General features: G+C 40.6%; 1 protein-coding gene across 1 annotated transcript; it reads right to left on the bottom strand.

The window, feature by feature from the left end:
* Window positions 1-448: 448 nt before the first annotated feature.
* On the bottom strand, window positions 449-22,656 carry LOC138962481 (uncharacterized). The gene is made up of 9 exons (XM_070334322.1): window positions 22,534-22,656; window positions 17,097-17,251; window positions 16,440-16,584; window positions 15,406-15,576; window positions 10,309-10,540; window positions 7,472-7,635; window positions 6,935-7,025; window positions 4,844-5,064; window positions 449-3,818 (listed from the first exon to the last, which is right to left on the bottom strand). The coding sequence occupies exons 1-9, from the start codon at window positions 22,579-22,581 to the stop codon at window positions 3,654-3,656; spliced, it is 1,392 nt and encodes a 463-aa protein (XP_070190423.1). The 5' UTR covers window positions 22,582-22,656; the 3' UTR covers window positions 449-3,653.
* Between the last annotated feature and the right edge of the window lie 1,696 nt (window positions 22,657-24,352).

Here is a 24,352-nt window from a genome sequence, read left to right as displayed (position 1 = left end):
GAGATTGGTTATTGTTTTTAAACGTCCCTAGAACAGAGAAAGAGATTGGTAATTGTTTTTAAACGTCCCTAGAACAGAGAGAGATTGGTTGTTTTTAAACGTCCCTAGAACAGAGAGAGAGATTGGTTTTTAAACGTTCCTAAAACAGAGAGAAAGAGAGAGATTAGTTATTGTTTTTAAATGTCCCTAAAAGAGAGAGAGATTGGTAATTATTGTTTTTAAACGTCCCTAGAACAGAGAGAGAGATTATGTCGACCTGAGTCAGAGTAATTGAGAGCTAAGTGATTTCCATACAAACGATGGGGACAGAATATGCATTAAATTTGTGCTTTGGTCCTCTTGCAATCCTGGTTTGAGTTACACGAACCTATAGGTTAAAAGCATCCAATACATTTGAGATATGTAGGTAAGACTTTAAACAATGTGGAGGAAAGGCCAGATCCAGTGATATACTTAGGGCAGAAAGATTTATTTTTACACAGTAGTACATTTTTTATATACAAACAAAAAGGAGAATGTTAAACTGAAATTATTAATTTTGGTCAAGTCACAAGAAAACCCTACCCTAATCTTTTGAATCATGTACTTCTGAGCCTTAGTCATATCAAACCTGTTAAATGTAATGATAAAACAGAAGCCCAAAATACAAACTTGTCAGCAATATATTGCTGAAGGCATTACATGAAAAATTATGCCTGAATATCTTCTGCTCCAAAAGACATTGGCACAACAAATAATCTTTTGAGCAAGACATTGTGATACATGTAGTATCACTGACATTGACAATGTAAAAATCTATATCGGCACATATTTGCTCCTAAAATTATTGGCACAACAAAAAACCGTTTGAGCAGGACATTGTGATTAACATCACTAAAAATGTCTGTCTGCACATCTTTTCATCCTACAGATATGCATCAGCTGAACCTTGGTGATCAAGTCACATTGGCAAGAAGACGACAGGAATGATTGTAGTACAGTATTAACAATGTGACGTCATGAGAGCAAACAAATTACTCAATAATTCATAAATTCACTTGAAGATTGATGAATTTCAAGCAATGAGCATGTATCAAGAAAACAATAACCGGGCAGCACATTGAGCCACCGTGAACACACATCTTTCTTTATTTGGTGTTTAACGTCGTTTTCAACCGTTATATCGCGACTGAGGGAAGGGGGGTGATGGGATAGAGCCACTTATCAATTGTTTCTTGTTCACAAAAGCACTAATCAAAAATTTGCTCCAGGGGCTTGCAACGTAGTACAATATATGACCTTACTGGGAGAATGCAAGTTTCCAGTACAGTGGAGTCCAGCTATAACGAACCTGGGTATAACGAAATCCCGCTTTTAACGAACTGCCATTGATTTCCCGGCAGACAGCCTTCTATTTCTTACTTGTTACTTTCGGGCTACAACGAACCTTTTGAACTCATTTGCATAACGAACCCCTCTTATAACAAACACGTTTTCATCCCCCCAGAGCAGTTTTGTCTCTAAAAGTCACAAGGCTACAACGAACGGTGCAAGGGAGGAAAAAAAGTCCCACCTTATGACCCGGAAAATACCGTACATGCTTTTACACGACTTTTTAAATTTTACTTCCAAAATTACAGTAAAGTGAACATTTGAACTATGCCTCTCTATGGATTATATTATGAAGCATGCAGAGATTGTACTCTCCAAGGAAAGATCGATGGGACGATCATTTGAAGGTGAGTGGGAAAACTTGTCTTGAGGCCATTTAGGGTTGAAAACTCTACAGCGAATTACTGATATAACGAACTAAAATGTATCTCCCTTGAGATTCGTTGTACCCGGACTCCACTGTACAAAGGACTTAACATTTCTTACATACTGCTTGACTAAAATCTTTACAAACATTGATGATATTCTATACAAGAAACACTTAACAAGGGTAAAAGGAGAAACAGAATCCGTTAGTCGCCTCTTACGACATGCTGGGGAGCATCGGGTAAATTCTTTCTCGTCCCAACTAATATGGGACTCCCCCTAACTCGCGGGTGGCCGTGAACACACAGCTTACACCAAGATGTAATATCAAGGAGAAACATGGCAGCACAGACAACCCTTGCAAACAAAGTGTTTGAGCAAAAGTAAAAAGAAAGAAAAAAAACTGTTGGTGCATCCATTGACATGGATTGAGTAGGACAGCAACAGTGACACTTCACACACACATACATCACAGTGACATCTAACACACAAATAGTGGAGAATCATAACCATGTACATTGTGCTTCCTTGTGTTGATTACATACAAAATACAATGATTACATAAAAAATACAATGATTACATAAAAATACCATGCAAAAGAACACCATAGCTTGTACTTGCAGACATGCATACACTCAAATGTACACGCTCCCATGCCACGTCCTCACTTCCATTCAATGACTAATACATGAAAGAGTAACAAAACATGTACACGCTCCCATGCCACGTCCTCACTTCCATTCAATGACTAATACATGAAAGAGTAACAAAATGTCATGCATAACATTTGGGTTTGTCAGCTTCCAAATCACATAAAAATGAACCCCCCTTTGTCTCCATGCAGAAGAATGTGCTGCTTTATTGTAAACTTCTGGTCTCTTACATGGTTAACTTCAGTCCAACAAATCTGCCAGACTTTGTGTTCACTGCTCCCACAGTCAACAGCCTCAAGAGTAGACTGGACGCACACAGACAAATCCAGATCGTGATATAGACTTTTTTTTTACACTGCCGCGCATTACCACCATTTTGTGTATTTTTTCCCCATTAACTTTGGAACAGTTAGCAGGCCTTCTGGGCCTCAACCACTGATCAAGTCAAATCAAGTCAAGTCAAGTCAAATGATGTGCTCAGATGTTTGCTTAGCTTCTATCAGTTACGATTCAACCACAGGAACGCACTGCACAATTAGCCAGAGCTTTAATATGTCTGCTTTTATAAGCAAGAGTTGCTGAAATAAGCTCAAAAGTAAGCAAAAGTACTAATGTTAAAAATCCTGTAAGGGTCTCAACTCAGAAATCAGCCAAATTTCCCTTCTCATTTCCAAAATGCACTCATGCTAATAGTACATATAAGGACTCAAATTTTAAAAATTTAATAAACATTTCACCATAAAAAGTATCTTTAAAAACATGTTCATGCATATGTTGCTGCAACAATCACCATGAAAACTAATAACATTATCCATGAGTCTGCAACATTGTGTTTTCCATGCCTTTCACTGCTCAGCAATACGCTGAATATAAAATACAGCATCATCACAACAAACAACACTAAACAGCCCTACTTGGTCTGAGCAATGCAGCCGGTGACAATAAAAAGAGAGCTGGAACTTGTAAGGTCACATTGCTTTCATCACAGCTTTCACTAAAAAAAATCTTGCTTGGTCCCTGAACAGTAATAATAACCATGCAGCTGTTGACAAGAAAAATACAGCTGAAACTCGACTAGCTGTTGACATAAAAAGAGATCTGGATCTCGAAGGTGCACATAGCTTTCATTACAGCCTTTACTAACAAAAAATCTTGCTTGGTCCTTGAACATTAATAAGCATGCAGCTGTTAACAAGAAAAATACAGCTGAAACTCGACTAGCTGTTGGCTGTCTCTTCAAGATACTTGTGGCTTTCATCTGATCACTTGAGGCACTCGTAGTGAGCGGTGAGCAGCTTGGTGATTTCCTCGGTGAGCACCTTCCACTTGGCCCCGTGCTCCTCCTCCTGCACCTTGTCGGGGTGGTAGTGGACCACCGCCTTCAAGAACAGCTTCTTCAGGTCCTGAACCTCCACCCAGTCAGGTAACTGAGAACACAAAATACATCATTAATCACTTGTTTGGTGTGATTATACTTACTTACTAACTGCCCATTATGCCTGTTGGCATGTAGGGCAGCATGTGACTATACACCTGTTCAGAAAGGAATTATTCTGCTGTTGTTGGCTGAAATTGTGCAAGAATTTAGGGCTAGAATCTGAAACGCATTTTTGTTTTCTATAAGCTGTTCATATCAAATTTTCTTAAACATACACCCACTACATGTCTGCATGAGGGTAGTTCATAAAACACACTGATGCCTCCAGCAGCTGACCATTACACCGTGGCTTCTCACAGATATTGAGAATTCAGACCATACAAGGCTATCTTCAGTGATTCAATTCACGCTTGCTTCATTTGTGAGTTAAAGGCAAAAAACATCAAAAACAAGGATAACAATTGTTAATTCTCTTGGTGGCTCTTTTCCCCACCTACACACCCAGTCTTTGATATCTTATTTAATCCATCACTATCCCCTTCCACCTACACACCCAGTCTTTGATATCTTATTTAATCCATCACTATCCCCTTCCACCTACACACCCAGTCTTTGATATCTTATTTAATTCATCACTATCCCCTTCCACCTACACACCCAGTCTTTGATATCTTATTTAATTCATCACTATCCCCTTCCACCTACACACCCAGTCTTTGATATCTTATTTAATCCATCACTATCCCCTTCCACCTACACACCCAGTCTTTGATATCTTATTTAATTCATCACTATCCCCTTCCACCTAGACACCCAGTCTTTGATATCTTATTTAATTCATCACTATCCCCTTCCACCTACACACCCTGTCTTTGATATCTTATTTAATTCATCACTATCCCCTTCCACCTACACACCCAGTCTTTGATATCTTATTTAATCCATCACTATCCCCTTCCACCTACACACCCAGTCTTTGATATCTTATTTAATCCATCACTATCCCCTTCCACCTCTCCCTTTCTCCCCGACATCTTGTCCTTCATAGCCAAGTGTTGTTATCAGTAAACGTACCTCCTCCAATTCGTCCACAGTAAGTTTGGGTGGATGAGTGGTGTAGACAAACTTGAGGAACTCCAGTCTTCCCAGCTCGTTCTTCTTCTTGTTCAAGACCTCCAGCTCTTCTTTGATGAGACTGAGCACCTCCTGTCTCTTCTTCTGGTGCTGGTCTTCCTCCGCCTTCACCTGTTCCTGTTGGTACTTCTCCACGGTGCTGCGTGCAAACTCGTACCACTCTGCAACACCAAGGGCCATATATCACTGTAGTGCAACTCACAAAATAAAAAAATGAAATAAAAAACTTTGAAAGAAGTTTATTTACCAAACATTAACCCTTTTCGCTGCCCGTAGGACGTCGGCTGACGTCCTGTGTAAACTGCTTCACGGGCAACTTAACTTTTCAATACACAACAGAACACCAACAACAACAAATGTATGTGTGTGTGTGTGTGTGGTGTATTCATTTATACATCAAGGGCACCTGTAAGTTGTCAATACAGTTAATGCTTCGTATACAAATATTTACTGGCAGCGAAGGTGTTAACCCAATGTCCCCTGAACCGCCCGGCATGGCCCGCCGGAAGTGCCCTATGAAATCCCTGAAACGCCCGGCATGGCCTGCTAAACACTAGGTCACCTACTTTCACTTTCGCTTTGAGCCTTACCCATAAGGCCTTGCGACCGGATGTGATTAATGCGCTTCCTTCTGGCTGCTTCATTCTAGCGTTTGCAGAGTTTGAATCGATGCAATAGTGTGTTAGCTGTGAATTTTCAAAGTTTGAGATTTTTTTGTCTGACAAAATGGTGTTGAACGAAGGTTTGGAAGAATGGTGTTCGATCATGGGGAACTCAGATAACGATTCTGACACGCCTTTCGAAGGTTTTCTACTTGAAGAGGTGAAAGGGGATGAGTCTGACATCGATCTGGGTGTTGTTATTCGACAACAGGACTTTCGGGTGAATTTTTCTGGGAGTTTTCAACATATATTGGTGTAAATGAGGACTGAAGGCTGACACGTTGGACGTTTTTGAAGAACACTTGCTGGATTTTTTTTTAAACATTTAATTATTACATCTGAAGTGGACAGAACATACTTGCATATGAAACTATAGTGTATTCTCGAGTTATTCTGCCATCTTCTATATAAATGTGAGTACTCTATGATTTTATATGAATTGTTTTGTTTTGTTCGTGTGCATGTTGTGCGGAGTAGTTTCCCTTTGCTCAGGATTAAGAAGGCTGCCTGCCATTTTTTTGTCAGGGGGCATTGGGTTAATGAAACTAAACACCCACACAAAATGTGTGGATGTTGTGGTAGGTTTGTTTTGTCTGCTTGTTTGGCATTTACATTATAAACAAAAGTATAGATGCATCCAGAAAAAGAACTATTATATTATAATAGTGTCAAACATATCAAAACTGTTGTATATTCATAAAACAGAATTGAAAAAAAATTCTTAGTTGTGAATGAAGAATTTGAACATGAGTGAGTAAAAAGGACACTTTAAGTGGATGGATGCATTTTATATCATAAAACGCCACACAGTAACTGTAATGGGCATGGCAAAACAAACAAACAAAACAACTCACATCACAACATCAAACACCACAAGTCTTTCCCTGGTTCTTGGTCATGACTGACGGTTCATTTGTTAACAAATGTAACAATTTGTCATGTTAATTTCTCTGTCGGAAGTGACAAGGATACAAACATTATTTGCCAAAATAAAATCATTATCTTCACGGTCAAATTTCACTTTCAGTTGGCTTGGGACAATAATTGACAACGAAATGAAGGCGATTTTTTTTAGCCAAGCAGTGTTTCCAATCCAATGCTCACCAGAAAACCAGTAGTCAATAACTGAAGAAAGATAAATTAAAAAAAGTCCATGAGTTGGACACAATCTGCACTATCTGGCATTTACACAGAAATTGAATGCAACCCTCACCAGGAAATAATCTGTCAATAGCTAAAGAGAGATGAAAAAGTCCATGAGTTGGACACGATATGCACTATCTGACATTGACACAGAAAGACTGTGTTCAGCATAAGGAGCTAAAGTCCGACCGACAGACACACTCCCCACACCGACAGCTATACTAACCATCCCCAATGAATGTACGTGGCACCATGGTGTGTGCAAGCTCCATAGCCTTCATCAGACACGGCTTAGCCCGCTCCTTCATCTTCAGCACCTGGAACACACAGAACACTCGCTAGACCTTGCAGAACTCATTTGCACTCTTGCAGTTCAGACATTTATTATTTTCCGACAAACTGCCTGCCAAAATAATGATTCCATTGGTGGAATTCCAGCATAAGGTGTACCAACATACACTTGTAGAAAAGCAAGAAGAACAGGGTGAGGGTGGAGTGCTCACCTTGCTCTACATTAAATGCAGCCGACAGGAAGCCAGGAAGGAAAAAGGAAGAAGAAAAAGACTTTTACACAGTCAGACCTTTCTGCAGGGAAAACCTTTTAGTTTCTCCGGGAAATTCATTCAACAACTAAAATATTGCGAAAAGGAGTTGGTTTTTTTTAGAAAGTGGAGAAAGCACGTCTTTTCAAAGGATTCAAATTCTATTGAAGATATGTATGAGCCTCATACACATAAGATGCGTGTGAGAGTGGAGCACTGACCTTGTGGTAGACCTTGCCCAGGTCACTGAGCGCCATGGCCTCCATCTCCAGGTCCTGACCCCTGGTCAGCTGGGAGGCCTGTCGCAGCCAGTCCACCACCTCCCACACCATGTCCATGTTGAGCGACTCCTCGTCCCGCATCACATAGTCCAGCAGCTCATTGCCTGCAAAGTAACAACCAATGTGTATATCGACGCGGATTTGGAATTTTGGCGTAACTCATTTAAGACAGCTTTTCAGCAGGTGGCCAAAAATGATTATTTTTATTATGAAATAGTGTTTATATTTGTACCTGGTATGGGCAGAAAGATAAAAGAATGTAAATCATGTATTGTCCATCGTATTTTAGAATGGAGAATGGTTTACTTAGTCTAAAGCACAAAAACATCAAAATCGCCAAGAATTGAGTCACGCCAAAATTCCAGGATGACGAAATTATATCCTTATTCATTAAAGTGATTTTGCTCAGCATAACTATTCGTCCAGTCAACCACTTCACACACCATGTCCAGCTGTCACTACCCGCACACAAATATAGGATTCTGATCAAGGAAGATCAAGAATAGCCCTTTCAACCCAAAATACAATGTACATGTAGTACTAATTGTCACATTTTTGGAGGTCCTAAAAGTGTGGTTTGAATACTTGTGAACTTGTTAACCACAGCATTTTTATTCATCCAGTCCACCTCTTCCCACACCATGTCCATGCTCAGCATCTCCTGGTCGTGCATCAGGTTGGTTGCTTGGGCAGAAGCGCACGATTGTGCAATACAGTTGAACCCCCCTTTTAAGACCTCTAAAAATGTGAAAAATTCAGGTCTTAAAAAGAAGGGAGTCTAAAAATGGGAGTCAATTTACAGATGTTATGAAGAGGAAGTGTGAGAAATGAAGGTCTTAACAAGAAGGGCAAAGCCCATACGACTCACATGCTTTACACATTTTTCCTACCAAAATACATGTGACCTTGACCCAAGGTCAAGGTCATCCAAGGTCATGCAACACAAAGCTGTTAATTCAAGACATAGGAAGTACAATGGTGCTTATTGGCTCTTTCTACCATGAGATATGGTCACTTTTAGTGGTTCACTACCTTATTTTGGTCACATTTCATAAGGGTCAAAGTTACCTTGACCTTGATCATATGTGACCAAATGTGTCTCATGATGAAAGCATAACATGTGCCCCACATAATTTTTAAGTTTGAAACAGTTATCTTCCATAGTTCAGGGTCAAGGTCACTTCAAAATATGTATACAATCCAACTTTGAAGAGCTCCTGTGACCTTGACCTTGAAGCAAGGTAAACCAAACTGGTATCAAAAGATGGGGCTTACTTTGCCCTATATATCATATATAGGTGAGGTATTGAATCTCAAAAACTTCAGAGAAAATGGGAAAAATGTGAAAAATAGCTGTTTTTTAGGCAACATTTATGGCCCCTGCGACCTTGACCTTGAAGCAAGGTCAAGATGCTATGTATGTTTTTTTGGGCCTTGTCATCATACACCATCTTGCCAAATTTGGTACTGATAGACTGAATAGTGTCCAAGAAATATCCAACGTTAAAGTTTTCCGGACGGACGGACGGACGGACGGACGGACGGACGGACGACTCGGGTGAGTACATAGACTCACTTTTGCTTCGCATGTGAGTCAAAAAGGGAGGGAGTGGTAGATGTAACGACAGGACATCCTTGGGACCAGCCGCCTACTGTCTGTTACTCTAACAAAGCCACATAATCAAAAGGATGACCACTAAGTTACCGCATCCTGATGTGATTTATAAAACACATTGTGGTCCTGCAGTAACAGTTTGCTGTTGGATGTATAATGGTGCAGAGCATGTCTGCCCAGTAATTCTTGTGATAACACCTTAACAAATGTTGTGCTGACATAAACTCAATCAAAGCTGAAAACTAAGCTGGCATCCTTTGCCGTAACTGTCTAAATGGAACAGATGAGGTCTAACAAGACCCACAACTGATCAGATTTTAAAACTTCAAACAACTACATGTCCCTGTCTTCTCTAACTTTAAGACCTCCAAAAATCTGAGAAAATCAGGTCTTGAAATGAAAGGAGTCTTAAATTGGAGGTAAATCTGGAGGTTATCAACAGAAAATCTGCAAAAACAGGGCTCTAAAAGAGCAAGTCTTACATTTGGGGGTGTTAAAAAGGGGTTCCACTGAATCTGACTCATCTCTGACTCTTGCCTGTATGGACTGTGCCACACACTGCTGCATGAAGTAATCATTGTCCAGCATCTGACTCATCTCTGACTCTTGCCTGTATGGACTGTGCCACACACTGCTGCATGAAGTCATCATTGTCCAGCATCTGACTCATCTCTGACTCTTGCCTGTGCCACACACTGCTGCATGAAGTAATCATTGTCCAGCATCTGACTCATCTCTGACTCTTGCCTGTATGGACTGTGCCACACACTGCTGCATGAAGTAATCATTGTCCAGCATCTGACTCACCTCTGACTCTCGCCTGTATGGACTGTGCCACACACTGCTATCATTGTCCAGCATCTGACTCATCTCTGACTCTTGCCTGTATGGACTGTGCCACACACTGCTGCATGAAGTAATCATTGTCCAGCATCTGACTCACCTCTGACTCTCGCCTGTATGGACTGTGCCCCACACTGCTGCATGAAGTAATCATTGTCCAGCATCTGACTCACCTCTGACTCTCGCCTGTATGGACTGCACCACACACTGCTGCATGAAGTAATCATTGTCCAGCATCTGACTCACCTCTGACTCTTGCCTGTATGGACTGCACCACACACTGCTGCATGAAGTAATCATTGTCCAGCCACTGACTCACCTCTGACTCTCGCCTGTATGGACTGTGCCACACACTGCTGCATGAAGTAATCATTGTCCAGCATCTCGCACTCTCTGGTCAAGCGTTGGTCAGCCTGCCCCAGTCGCCTGGCTTCGTTGAGAGGAAAGCTGCACTCTCCCAGCAGTCTCAGGCACGTCTGGTAGTCACGCTTACCCAGAGACGTCACACACCAGTGAAAATAGTAGTTTGCAATTTCAAGGTATTCTTCAGCCTGGAAAAATGAGGATAATCAGATTTTGTTTAAACTGTCCTGTATAGCAGGTATTTTGTCTTAGCAAATTTATCAAAGGCATGTTTAAAAATAATCATAGCATTCTGGGCACAACACAAAATAATTGAAAACAAGTCGCGTAAGGCGAAATTACTACATTTAGTCAAGCTGTGGAACTCACAGAATGAAATTGAACGTAGTCCGCCGCTAGTGCAAAAGGCAGTGAAAGTGACGTGCCTGTTTGGCGCGGTAGCGGTTGCGCTGTGCTTCATAGCACGCTTTACTGTACCTCTCTTCGTTTTAACTTTCTGAGCGTGTTTTTAATCCAAACATATCATATCTATATGTTTTTGGAATCAGGAACCGACAAGGAATAAGATGAAAGTGTTTTTAAATTGATTTCGAAAATTTAATTTTGATCATAATTTTTAATTTTTTTAATTTTCAGAGCTTGTTTTTAATCCAAATATAACATATTTATATGTTTTTGGAATCAGAAAATGATGAACAATAAGATGAACGTAAATTTGGATCGTTTTATATAAAAAAAGTTTTTTTTTACAATTTTCAAATTTTTAATGACCAAAGTCATTAATTAATTTTTAAGCCACCAAGCTGAAATGCAATACCGAAGTCCGGCCTTCGTCGAAGATTGCTTGGCCAAAATTTCAATCAATTTGATTGAAAAATGAGGGTGTGACAGTGCCGCCTCAACTTTTACAAAAAGCCGGATATGACGTCATCAAAGACATTTATCGAAAAAATGAAAAAAACATTCGGGGATATCATACCCAGGAACTCTCATGTCAAATTTCATAAAGATCGGTCCAGTAGTTTACTCTGAATCGCTCTACACACACTCACGCACACACACACACACATACACCATGACCCTTGTCTCGATTCCCCCTCTATGTTAAAGCATTTAGTCAAGTTTTGACTAAATGTAAAAAGGAAGGTGTGTGTGCATAGCTGCCAACTTTTCCCAGATAAATATAGGGAGGAATGAGCGTCTCGGCGCAAAGCGCCGAGCCGACGGCGCGAAGAGCCTAGAATGCTAGTGGGGTCTGGGGGCATGCCCCCCCGGAAAATTTTTGACAAAAAGGATGCAAAATGGTGCAATCTGGTGCATTCTGAGGATTATAATTGCCAGTTTCTGGCAGCAAATTTTGTCACAAAAAAGGAAGAATGAGCTGGAGAGAGAGTAGATGTAGTGACTTCAGGGTCCCCACTGGTTTTTAGAAACAAAATTCCATGACTTTTCCATGACTTTCCATGAGCCTCAATAACATTTTCCATGACTAGATCCACAGGTCGCCATTTCCAAACACGCAAACTTTTACGTCTTGTCACTGCCAGTTTTGACACTGGCTTGCTTTGCACTGAATTTGAGTCAGTTTCTACGCAGTGTCTCTTCGACAAGCAAGTCAAGCATTTGCTACGCAGTCAGATTATCGGTAATGTTTGCTGGTCCTGTCATTTCACTAAACTGGACCAGCCACTGTTTGTATCCATCTGCATTTTCGTAAATTCCGTTTCGCAACCGTCACTGTGACTTGACGAACTGTCTTTTTTTTCACCGCGATACACAGTTCATTGCGAAGATCTTCCTCGGTAATTTGTTCCAATTCCGCATACTTTTTGTTGTCAAGAAACAACTTGAAAGAAAGTTTCAAACTCATCATCCTCCATCTTGCTTGTCGAAGCGCTAAAGTACTTTATCGATGCAAAAACAAAAGCAGAACTCTTCGACGAAACCGACTCAAATGCAGCGCAGACGACACGACGAGATAACGGAAAGAAGTGAGCCTCGCTTTGGCTCAAGTGCCGTTAAAAATACCGTTATTCTCGTATGCAAATACGAACGAGAAGTTGGTCATACGAACAAGCCTTGTGCTGGTGACACACATCGCCGCTGGCTGGCAAAGGGAGGGGGGGGAATGGCTGGGCATGGCTGGGCGACAAAAATCGCCGCTGGCGTGCTAAAGGTTAATTTTTTTTCTTTCTTATTTTTGTTAAATTCCATGACTTTCCATGGCTTGAATTGAAATTCCATGACTTTCCAGGCCTGGAAAATTAAAAATCAAATTCCATGACTTTCCAGGTTTTCCATGACCTGTACGAACCCTGTGACTTACCAATGCACGTCAAGCTTCCTTCTACAGTATTTCATACTTCTTGACACTCACATCTTCCAATTGTGTGTGGCCAGGGAAGATATCTTTTGCTATCACAGTTCACAACAGCACCAAAATCATAGTTCATGTTAGTTACTTCCTTGAGTTTATTTCACAATCCAAAAGTCACAACACACTACACCTTCCAGGGGTATGAAGGAGATTGCTGTTGCCATCACAGTTCACAACAGCATAACTGGCACGGATCAGCGTTCATAGTTCGAACATCGACGTCTGAAGCGAACATTTGGGTAATCTTTCTGGTCTTCTCGACGGCTGTCCCCCGGTTCCGTTCATGTTTTGCTGTTCTTGAATGAGCTTCAATATCCCCCCGGCCTCCATGTCCGATGCTGATATATCTTCGCGGCACTTGGTGCAAAACGCAAAATGTATGCCGCGTCTTGTCGATTCGGAGATGAAGTCATACTCTTGTTTGTAACTCTTTTGAAATTTCACAAGAACTTTCGGGCCGACTTTCAGCCGCTGGACCGTTGTTTTCTTCATTTTGTGGTCGTCTGCTGCTGCTTCTTCTTCTCATCCACATTCGACTGAAGCGCATGCGCTAGCCGCAAATCTCGCCTATTCTCGTTTAGTTTCGATTTTGATCACAGCGTTTGTGTGACGAAGCCTCGCGCTGAACGAGAGTTCAGAAGTGAAACTACGCCGAGTACAGGTGCTTGAAAATACACTCCAGTCATTATATAACTATACTCGAAAAATTGTTAATCGGGAAACTTTTGCACTATTCGGGAAAATCTGGGACTGGACATAAAATCGGGAATTTCCCGGTTTTCTAGGGAGGGTTGGCAGCTATGTGTGTGTGTGTGTGTGCGTGTGAAAAAACCACCAAAAGAAATCTTATGATGCACATAAACACAGAAAAACAAGTCGCGTAAGGCGAAAATACAATATTTAGTCAAGTAGCTGTCGAACTCACAGAATGAAACTGAACGCAACGCAACGCAGCAAGACCGTATACTCGTAGCATCGTCACTCCACCGCCCGTGGCAAAGGCAGTGCCCGTGGAATTGACAAGAAGAGCGGGGTATTCGTTGCGCTGAGAAGGATAGCACGCTTTTCTGTACCTCTCTTCGTTTTAACTTTCTGAGCGTGTTTTTAATCCAAACATATATCTATATATTTTTGGAATCAGGAACCGACAAGGAATAAGATGAAAGTGTTTTTAAATTGATTTCGAAAAAAAAAATTTGATAATAATTTTTATATATTTAATTTTTAGAGCTTGTTTTTAATCCGAATATAACATATTTATATGTTTTTGGAATCAGCAAATGATGGAGAATAAGATAAACGTAAATTTGGATCGTTTTATAAATTTTTATTTTTTTTTACAATTTTCAGATTTTTAATGACCAAAGTCATTAATTAATTTTTAAGCCACCAAGCTGAAATGCAATACCGAAGTCCGGGCTTCGTCGAAGATTACTTGACCAAAATTTCAACCAATTTGGTTGAAAAATGAGGGCGTGACAGTGCCGCCTCAACTTTCACGAAAAGCCGGATATGACGTCATCAAAGACATTTATCAAAAAAATGAAAAAAACGTTCGGGGATTTCATACCCAGGAACTCTCATGTCAAATTTCATAAAGATCGGTCCAGTAGTTTAGTCTGAATCGCTCTACACACACACACACACGCACACACGCACGCACGCACACACGCACGCACACACGCACATACACCACGACCCTCGTTTCGATTCCCCCTCGATGTTAAAATATTTAGTCAAAACTTGACTAAATATAAAAAGTTGTTAATCTTTAATACATGTACTGTTAAAAGACCAAGGAAAGCATGGTGATGCTGGTAAAGAACAAAATCATCCACTGTGTCAAACATACTCCTCTGCAATGCTAGCCCTGTCAGTGTCAGATTTATTACAGGGTGACCCCAAAAAAAAGAGTACCCAAACAAAACGTCATAAATTGAACAAAAATAAAGCAATCTTCATAAAATGTATTTACACACACAAGTAGCCTCTGCATGATTTGCACAGAAAATTTTAGCGTTCTAGCTTGTCTTTCAGGAAAGTTATGCTCATTCTACAGAACATGCTCCAAATGGCCTCCGCGCCGCTGCAGGCAAACTTGAACTCGCCGCGCAAAGTTATCAATCACCCGCACACACTTCTGTTGCGAGATTCCGCGAATGGTTGTTGTGATGGCTCTCTTGAGTTCTGTGATTGTCTGTGGGTTGTTCCTGTAGACGTTGTCTTTCAGGAACCCCCAAAGATAGAAATCTGGGGGATTTAAATCCGGGGGAGGCCATTTGGAGCATGTTCTGTAGAATGAGCATAATTACATAATTATGACGAGCTTACCTGAGTAAGTGAAGTCTAATTGTGGTTTTACACAGTGATAGGGTGTAAATGCTGCAGACTTTAGAGTCTCACGTGACCCATTCCTCTCGGAATTGTGGGAGATAAAATAACTTTCCTGAAAGACAAGCTAGAACGCTAAAATTTTCTATGCAAATCATGCAGAGGCTACTTGTGTGTGTAAATACATTTTATGAAGATTGCTTTATTTTTGTTCAATTTAGGACGTTTTGTTTGGGTACTCTTTTTTTGGGGTCACCCTGTACTAAAGCTACTTTCCTATCCAGTACCTGTGACTGGAAACATAACACCCATCTTGAAGTGGTAATGACAAAACTCTTTGTGTACCTTTGCCATGTCATCAATGACATATGCCACAAGTTTTTCCAGTTCACTGATTCTCCCTTCATATTCCCATTCATCCACTCTCTGTCTGACATCATTCCAGCATGAAAGGGCATTAACTGTCAGTGAATTTTGCCAACCAGGGTCACGTCCCCTGCCATATTCTCTGGCATTCTGAAAGTAAAGAAAGTTTGGTTTCCTTAAATCAAAATAGATAATATGCAAACAGCTATAACCCAACTCACAAAATAATTACTGCATTTTTGTTTCAATCCGTGTTCATAAAGTGAAAAAAACCCATACAATTGTAAAACAAACAAAAAACAAAAAAGAAGCTTCTTTTAAAATTCTCATTTCCCCATCCCATCCCTTTTATTTCTTTAGAGACTTTAAAGAGCCTACTGTGGTGTTAATTCAACTGGTTGTAGCCTTGACATAATGAACAGTATTTAGCAAATCGCTTCGGACATTACTATAAATTGGTATAAAGTTGTTGATTTGCATTATATAGATATATCATTCTGTGGTGGTTGGGCTAACTACTTCTTAATATTATAGTTGTACAGAACAAATCTTACCAGTCTGCAAACAGCTACAGAAACTGTCACTGAAACGTCAATGATGTGAACTCACTGCAATGTTATTGTTAAGAACTGCTTTCACACGTGCATGGGTGTTACTGGGAAAAATCAAAAAACCTGAAAGGCAGGGGTCCAAAATGCTCAAGTTTGAAAGAAAGTTTCTGGACACCGACGAAACCAAATCATAATAAGCAAGATGGCGGCAAATCCAAGGGACCGAACCGAGAAAGCACGCGAACCGGTGTCAAAAGTCGGATCGGAACCGCTGCTCGTTATTTCAACTTAGCAAAACGAAGCTTTTTATTTTTTTTTTTTGAAAACCCGGAAAACCGGAATTTCCGGCTTCAGATTTTTTCAAAAACCGGAAATCTGGCAAAAGCCGGAAGAGTAACACCCATGCACGTGTCCACACACTCCCAATCAAGAAGATAGCTACAGCCTACAGCTGTAGTATACCTGAAAGTTCTTCAGTGCTTCCTTGAAGTAGTTTGTGATCATGGAACTGGACAAGTCATCATCAGTCACTTTGCATTTATCATCAGTCACTTTGCATTTTGCCAGCTTCCAGTTTGCCATGGCAATGTTTTTGCAGGCAGAGGATCTGATCAAACACAGAAGACATCAATGTTCAACCACTCATACACACTTCTGAACACAAATGTCTCCAACAAAACAGCCGTATCTTCACTTTTATTTCATCACTATATTTTCTTGAAAAGTACTTGCACACCAGCAGAGCAATATGTAATTATAATTATAATTATAATCCTGCTATCCAATGGCCTACTAAGTAAACATGACTACATACAGTACCTATCTGACTACAGTACCTAGCAATATCATAAAGACACCTGCAACAACGGTTTTACCTGGTTCCACAAGAGATGTTTTCTCATTCAGGTACTGGCAGAGTTAATCATGCTGAGCAAACACCTGGTTGATTGTGCGCATTTTTGTCGTTCAACCCTGTGAAGGAATTGATGTGCTGCTGACCTATGGCAAATATCTCAGTTTCACCCTAATCTGGATAATGAGAATGTACCATTCAAACAGCATGCTTTTTCTGTAATTGAAAAGTCTTGGTAGAATAGCATCCATTACTTGTGCCCATACCGTTCAGCATTGTCATCCGCAGTGATGAGAGCCTGGCTGTAGCAAGTGAGTGCCCCCTGCAGCCTACTGACCCACAGCGTTGGTGCCACTCCCTCCCTCACCTGTCTGTACGCGGCATTGCCTTGCTCCCGCCAGCAGCTTGAACGCGACTTGGTCTACATCGCATGTGATATGGTGAAACAAAGTAGAAGTAAAACAAAAGTAGGATCTGACCAGAAAAAAGCTTATATGGGTCATTCTCAGATTACTGTCCCAGAGGGGGGTGACCTACTTCATGAAAGGTTTACAACTATCATTTTCAATCAAATCAACTACATGCTGTATCTGTATTGTGTCTCAAGAAATGTTTTCAACCCAAATTTGACTACTTTTTCTTTGCAAATTTGTTTGACATTTTAGTTTGCTAAAAATCAGCTGATTGAAAGCCGCCATTTTGTGACTTTCCTCTCTTGACGAAAGACAGACGTTTATCTCCAGTAAACTAAGAGTGAAGAGTGCAAACAAAGTGTACAGGTGCAAAGAGATTATGTGCAGTTTATCACTTTATGACCACAATATCCGTTAAAAAAAAATAAATCGTTGTTTACGCAGTAATTTGACCGGGCCCAAAATGCTGTTCGGTCGAGGCATCGTGTCATAAATTATCCGGCACAGAAAACCACTCATGGGCACACAATAACAATGTGTTGGATCTACCTTGCAGAGACACGTTACGTGTACACATGACTGCTACACAAACACAGCTTTTCTTACTAAGTACATAGTTTTGTTTGCCGGTAATTGCAACATGAATCTCAGAGGCGGTCGTTGTGTCAGACATTTTTGCCTCGACCGAACAAGATGTTTTTACATTTAATTAAATAATGAACATTATTTTCAAAAAACTACTTGAACACGATTTCATCCTATCATGAGCCTGGACCCCGAAATGCTTATAACAGTAGAAATGCTTGGTTATTGAGCACGAGACTTGCAGTTTTACTTTCGTGTCGGTCAAATTGTCAATGCCTCAACCGAACACCAGGTGCAACGATAAGGGTAGGATTTTCAGTTCATGTTCAAGCCAATCCCAAAAATCACTTTTGATAACGAGTTTTACATTGAGACATGGTTTCTGTTCGTTATTTTCGGATGTTTTGAGGTATGAATGTTTCCAAGGAGACGGCGACAACCCTGCCAGGTATCCATAGCACAAGTCCGTGGGGCTCCCCGATGCTTTTTAGCCCCGCCTGCCCTTCTTACGCCACCCACAAGTTCATTTTCCCTATCTGGCACCCACCCGTGATCTGTGCCTGCGTTACCTAGTGCTCTGTGATCTCTTCCTACCTCCCCCTGTTTCATGTCATCTGTCTGCCGCCCCTAATGTTACGTCATTTACGCTTGCCACCCCCGCTGCTATGTCATCCCTGCCTGACGTCTTCGTTTCTATGTCATAATATGGTACAACCCAACCAAGTATATTATGTTACAGTTTGATGTACTTTTTTCAAGGTAATAAAAAGTTACATGCAAAGTTTGAAGCAAATTTTGATGTCGCATATTCAACTTGTTTAAGGTAAGGAAACCCCATGGAAATTAACCAAAAATTGTTGATAGGTGTGTTTTGGGGTTTTGACACGATGACACACTTTGATCTATGTTCTTTCAGCATAACCAAAATATGAATTGTTGGCAATAAAGGCACTTTTTGGCTCACGTAAGTGTAGCCTATGCGATGCTAACTTTTGTCTGTCTGTGCGTGCGTGCGTGCGTGTGTGACAGAAACTTTAACATTTGACTGAACAACGAAATACTAATTTTACCGGGTTATTATCCAAGCAACAGCTTCAAAGTATTGAAGCAATGATCAACATTTCGTCGGCACGTATGTAGATAAGGTGTGTATCCAAAGAAAACGGGTGGTGGTGGGTTTTGGGGGGGTAAAAACAGGTGACTGATTTGTGTTGTGTGTGGTATGTAGACCAGGTCAGGGGTCAAGATTAGGTCAGATTGCGTGAAGGATTGTGGTATAGATTCACTTCTCAGTTCTAACCGAGCTGCATTCGCCGATTCAGGGAAGACGATTTCACATTGTTCGGTTTCGTAGCGGCTCCAGAAAAAATAGATAAAGAAGATACCAAAGGAGATTTCCTACAGGTTGATCAGCACAGCGTGTTTTCAGTGTCTGCGCGAGGAAGCGCTGTCGAAAGGGCAGTGTCGATCTCAGTGGCAGTCGTGTCCCCGTAACTCGTAAGTAGGCTACAGACAGACAGATCTAGATCTAGCGTCTCCCACTCTTGCACCGTGTCTATGCTTACTGTGTGTGTGTATGTGTGACGGAGTGATTGAGTTTGTGTTACTGTTTGGCTATTTCTTACGTGAGCCTTGAAGGCTTCGCCTCTTGTTGTTGTTGTTGTACTGATTCCTTTGTAATCATTTCTGGCCTCATTATATATTCATTATTTTCAAATCGCCATAACTTTCGTTTAAAACCACTTTGGAAGATGATTCAAGTATCAAAATGTAGATCTTCATACGCTGCTTGTGTTCGCCATAACTTTCGTTTAAAACCACTTTGGAAGATGATTCAAGTATCAAAATGTAGATCTACATACGCTGCTTGTGTTCGTCTGCTGTCGCCCAAAAGTGGGTAACCTTGTTTTTGATTGGCTGATGTGTGAAAGGGTATGAAGCCACACTTGCAAAACAGAGCGTGTCTTATACTGTATAGTACATTTTCAGGCTGAATCTAAATAAGCCATGTGCATATCTTCTACAGTTTTAGATTTGAAAACTTGTGCTACGATTATATTAGTTCGGTATGAGTAGGTCTAAAAAGTTCGCGGGGTCAAGTTTACGGATTGCTGTGTTTGCTCTCGGAATTGGGAAGATACAACACAGATTTTTCGAGAATCTACATGCCGCCACCTCCCAATCTAATACGAAAAGTTGGACAAATCACAAGAAGAAAATAACAAAGTAACACAAACAGTTGCTGTTGCTAGTTTTGAGCAAGCTGATGACAAGGTGATAAGGATCTGAGACACGTCACAGTGTTGTGCGATGACGATATGCTATCTGTCACTGAAAATACACCACCGATAACTTACGTTCAACTTCAAGCGCAATTTTCTCAAAATCACGTTTTTCGTAGCATGCGTTGCGGTTACATGGATATTTTCAAAACTATTCAACCGATTGTCATCAAATTTGGCACGATGTTTGTTCGTGTGTTGTTTTACGTTTTGTTCCTCTGAATAAGAATTCTGAAGAAAGTTGTCATTTTTGTTACGGTTTTTCTATTTGGTACTTGTTTGGGCTGGTCAAAAACAACCTTTTTGTGCATTTGTCAAAAAGCTGGAGGAACAAAACGCAGGAGTCATTTTTTGACACTTTAGCCAAATGTGGTGACAATCGGAGGAACAGTTTTGATCACATACATGTGTGTAACGCTACTGTGACCATTAAGCCTGTCCTTAATTGGACCAAGTCAACTTCGCGTAGCTGACTTCGCCAAGCTACCGGAACTTCACTTCGTCGAAGCTTGGATGAAGTCCAAGGGAAGGCACTATGGCGGAGAAGAGTTATCTTTTCATGTCTTGGCGTCTCCAATCTTATTAGCCAGAAAGCGCATGTGCGTAGTCTCGACCAGCGCGTGCATTGTGTGCTTCTTTCTGAGTACTTTACGTCACAAATTGTACTTTACGTACTTGATGATGACGTAAGTTAATTGTAACACATACTTATGTGTTCTATTTTGTTTACTGAGCACGGCCTGGACCAGTCGGCTTGAGCGCTGGGATTTCGAGTTTCATTCAACATGTCAATGCATCGCAGTATGAAATAATACAGGTTGAAGGTTAGTTCTTGTACTTCGGATCAACCAAAGTTGATAAATTCATTCTTCACTACGGTATCGAGTCTGATTTCGTCGTCCATCTTGAATCGAAAAGCACTCTTCTTACAAAAAAACAACAACTTTGTTGCGAGCTACGGCGTAGCTTCGCATGTCAAAACTTGCGAAGCGATGTAGTGGGCGAAGTACTTAGCCGTAGCTGCGAGTTTTTGGTATAAAGACTTCGCGAAGCTTCGTGTAATCGACTACGGGCTCAATTAAGGACAGGCTTTAACGTTGGCGCCACAACACTTGGTCCTAAAAATCTGATGTTACGAAATTGTTTCTGCAGATATCATAACGAAATTTGCACCCTGCATTCCTTATTAATTCAAGTATGTACCGTGCACGTTTTGTGCAAATCGGTTTGTATTCTAGTATATATAGCGCGCACACAAAACAACGCAATTTTGCGCGAAATCCATGGGGTTTCCAAATTACCTTAACCGCTTTATTGTAAAACCGTATTTTAAGTTCTGAATTATGATAAAGCCAAGTAAACTTGGACAAGGACAGCTAAGAGGAACAGTCCTGACTCTGATTTGCATTTCAATCCCTTTTATGTCAGTCTTGACGATGTCTTTGGATGCCAATGCCTCGACTGTGCAATTGATGCAAAAAACCGGTTATACGTACTTTGCCGCTCCATATAAGGCCTAAAAAAAAAAATAGGTGTGGTTACGGTAACCCGACCTACCCTATTTTTTGGGGCCGACCCTATAACTTTTTATTACATTTGTCAAAAAAATACACAAAAAAACAAGTAAACGAGTGCAGACAACGCAATGAAAGCGAAAGCGCCCGAGTCGCACAGTTATTTCCCTGTCAAGTAGGTTTAATTTGTACACATTAGAAAAAAAAGTTTAAAAAAAAAAAAAGTGATTGCCTACCTTCCTACCCTATTTTTTTTTGGCTATGTTACCGTAACCACACCTATTATTTTTTTTGGCCTAAGGAAAACCAACAAGTTTCTTTAAACTTTTTTCACATTATAGTTTTATCACATCCTATTTTTATTTAACGATTTTCTTTAAACTTTGTTTTTCAATGTCTATGTGATTATGTCACGCTTTTGGACCATGACTGAGAATGACCCATAACCAATTATACCCACCATATGTCCATACATCAAAAACTGGAGATGTATATATGTGTGAGTGTGTATGTGTGTGTGTGGTGGTGTATTTCCTGTGTGATTTTGATGTGTGGTGAATCAACCTACTTACAAGTTACCTGGTATGTCCCCCAGTACAGTAGTAAATTAAGACGTAATTAAACTTGAACAAAAGAACAAACGAACAAAAACACAAACCAAAACAAATACAAAAAGGCAAAGAAGAAGAAGAATGAGAGAAAGAGAGAATAACGAAAGAAAGGAAGAACAGAAAAAGCTTTTGAAACGGAAGTCGTAATAATGTCTAATAATGGCGCACCCTAGTAAAATGTCTAAAAATAAAATGTTCAAACAAACAAAGAGGTATAATCAGACACATTTCAGTACTTTACTCGAGAGCAGACCATGTCTATCTAAAACCAAGATTTAAAAGTACCCCCCCAAAATACCTTCTGTGTTGCCATTTCGTAAAACTTGAACCTGAAAAATGTCTGCATGAACCGAAACTCTCCGTCTTGCCTCTTGGAAATGGCGAACTGAAAGTAGACATTCGCGGGGAAAGATTAACATCTTTTTACCCCTACACCATCCAAATAGACTCAAATGTGTATAAATTTACCCAAAAAACCTCCTGCACGTTTGAGTGAAGAACATTTGATACGATGCTTGAGTACTATCACTATTTCTATTTTTTATGGTTCTTATCCTGCACGTAGATAAGTTCTTTCGTTTCTGTTCTTTTTGGGTTTTTTTTTTTTGTAAAAGTGCCGCAATGCCGGCCAAGGCACTGTATGATACGGCCCCCAGCGAAGTTCAAATCGGCTCTCTCTCTCTCTCTCTCTCTCTCGATAGATACTCTTTCATTCCGAGAAGAGGAGGAAACGACCCCGTGTCGACCGCAACACCTTTCGAGAAGAACTTGAATCGACCATCTCACTGCTGATCTTCTTGTCGTGTCTGCGGCACTGGTACAGTGCTACCTCTGTGCCATGCCAGAAGACTCATAGTCTTTTCACTAAACTGCAGGGCACACAGATTTCCCAGTGTTAGTGACAAATCGCGATCGGTATTGAACAATATCCGTTTTAAAAACGGAACTTGTTATTTCCCGACTTCGCGGCGAAATACAAGTTGGATGCTTCGGACCGGCGGATCACCGGCCGTCGCATTGTTTTTGTAACGGACTGAAATGGCCTTAGCGGAGTTATGACTTTATTCAGTTGAGGGCCCCAAAGGGTTTTAAATCGTGATCGTGATTGGCGTTTTTTGACCTTTCTGTGACCGTGATTGCCGAAATTTCAATTTCTGTGATCGTGATGGGACTTTGCCTGTCGGATCCGTGATGACAAAAAAAATCAAGTCTCGTGATCGTGATCGTCATTTGTTTTCGTGATCGTGATGGGCATTATTGCAAAGCATTTTATTTTCAACGTACATTTTTCACAGCTGTATCACTCTATGATCCTCTATTCGTCAAGGTGTTTGTGATCATCGTGAAAACAAAAATCAAGGTAACTGTGATCGTGAAAGCTAAGTATCGACACGTAGCGATAATGACACGTAGCGCTAAAAGATGTAGTTCTATCGACACGTAGTGATAATAAACGAATGATAGTGACTCGTACACAAATTATTTGTAGCACTCATCTACGTAGTCATAGCGGCACGTAGCACAAATGACACGTAGAACAAATGACACGTAGCACAAATGACACGTAGCGCTAGCGATACCCACCCGTTTAATTGTACTGAGGCTGAGGAGGCGCTTAATTGTTTCTCACGTATACTCTACCCGATTATTGATAAGCATGCCCCTCTGAGGCAACACCGAGTAAAATCCCCTATATTACCACCATGGCTTAGCCTACTCCTGAGATTGTAGAAGTTATGGCACTACGTGATCTTTTGAAGGAAAATCAAAGGAAATCAGAATTTAAAGCACAACGCAATAGAGTTACCGAGTTAGTACGCCAGGCAAAAAGTAATCATTTTCATAAATTGGTTGAAGACAAAAAGGATGTTGCCACGCGATAAATGAAGTGCTAGGTAAATCCCAGAGAAGAAATAGCAGATTAAATAGCGCCATTTCTCCTGACGAATTCAATTAGCACTTTCTGTGTTTGGCTGATCGATTGAAACAATCTAAAAATGTAAATGAAGAAGTCGAGGGTGGGGACTCCCTGTTGTTTAGATTAAAAGAATTTTTTATTCATAAATTGAAATCACAAGATTCATTCTCTATCCCAACTATTGCCGTACATGAAGTTG

Source organism: Littorina saxatilis, linkage group LG3 (genome assembly GCF_037325665.1).
Source record: "Littorina saxatilis isolate snail1 linkage group LG3, US_GU_Lsax_2.0, whole genome shotgun sequence".
Taxonomy (NCBI): domain Eukaryota; kingdom Metazoa; phylum Mollusca; class Gastropoda; order Littorinimorpha; family Littorinidae; genus Littorina; species Littorina saxatilis.
Note: the sequence above shows the minus strand (reverse complement) of the source record. Positions and strands in the feature narration are given on the sequence as shown.

Excerpts from the sequence above, each read along its gene's own strand:
- LOC138962481 (XM_070334322.1), bottom strand. The coding sequence starts at position 22,581 with ATGCAGACATTTTTCAGGTTCAAGTTTTACGAAATGGCAACACAGAAG. Across the intron at positions 15,577-16,439 it reads AAGCACTGAAGAACTTTCAG|AATGCCAGAGAATATGGCAG; the intron begins GTATACTACAGC and ends CTTTACTTTCAG. Across the intron at positions 7,026-7,471 it reads TGGGCAAGGTCTACCACAAG|GTGCTGAAGATGAAGGAGCG; the intron begins GTCAGTGCTCCA and ends TGTGTGTTCCAG.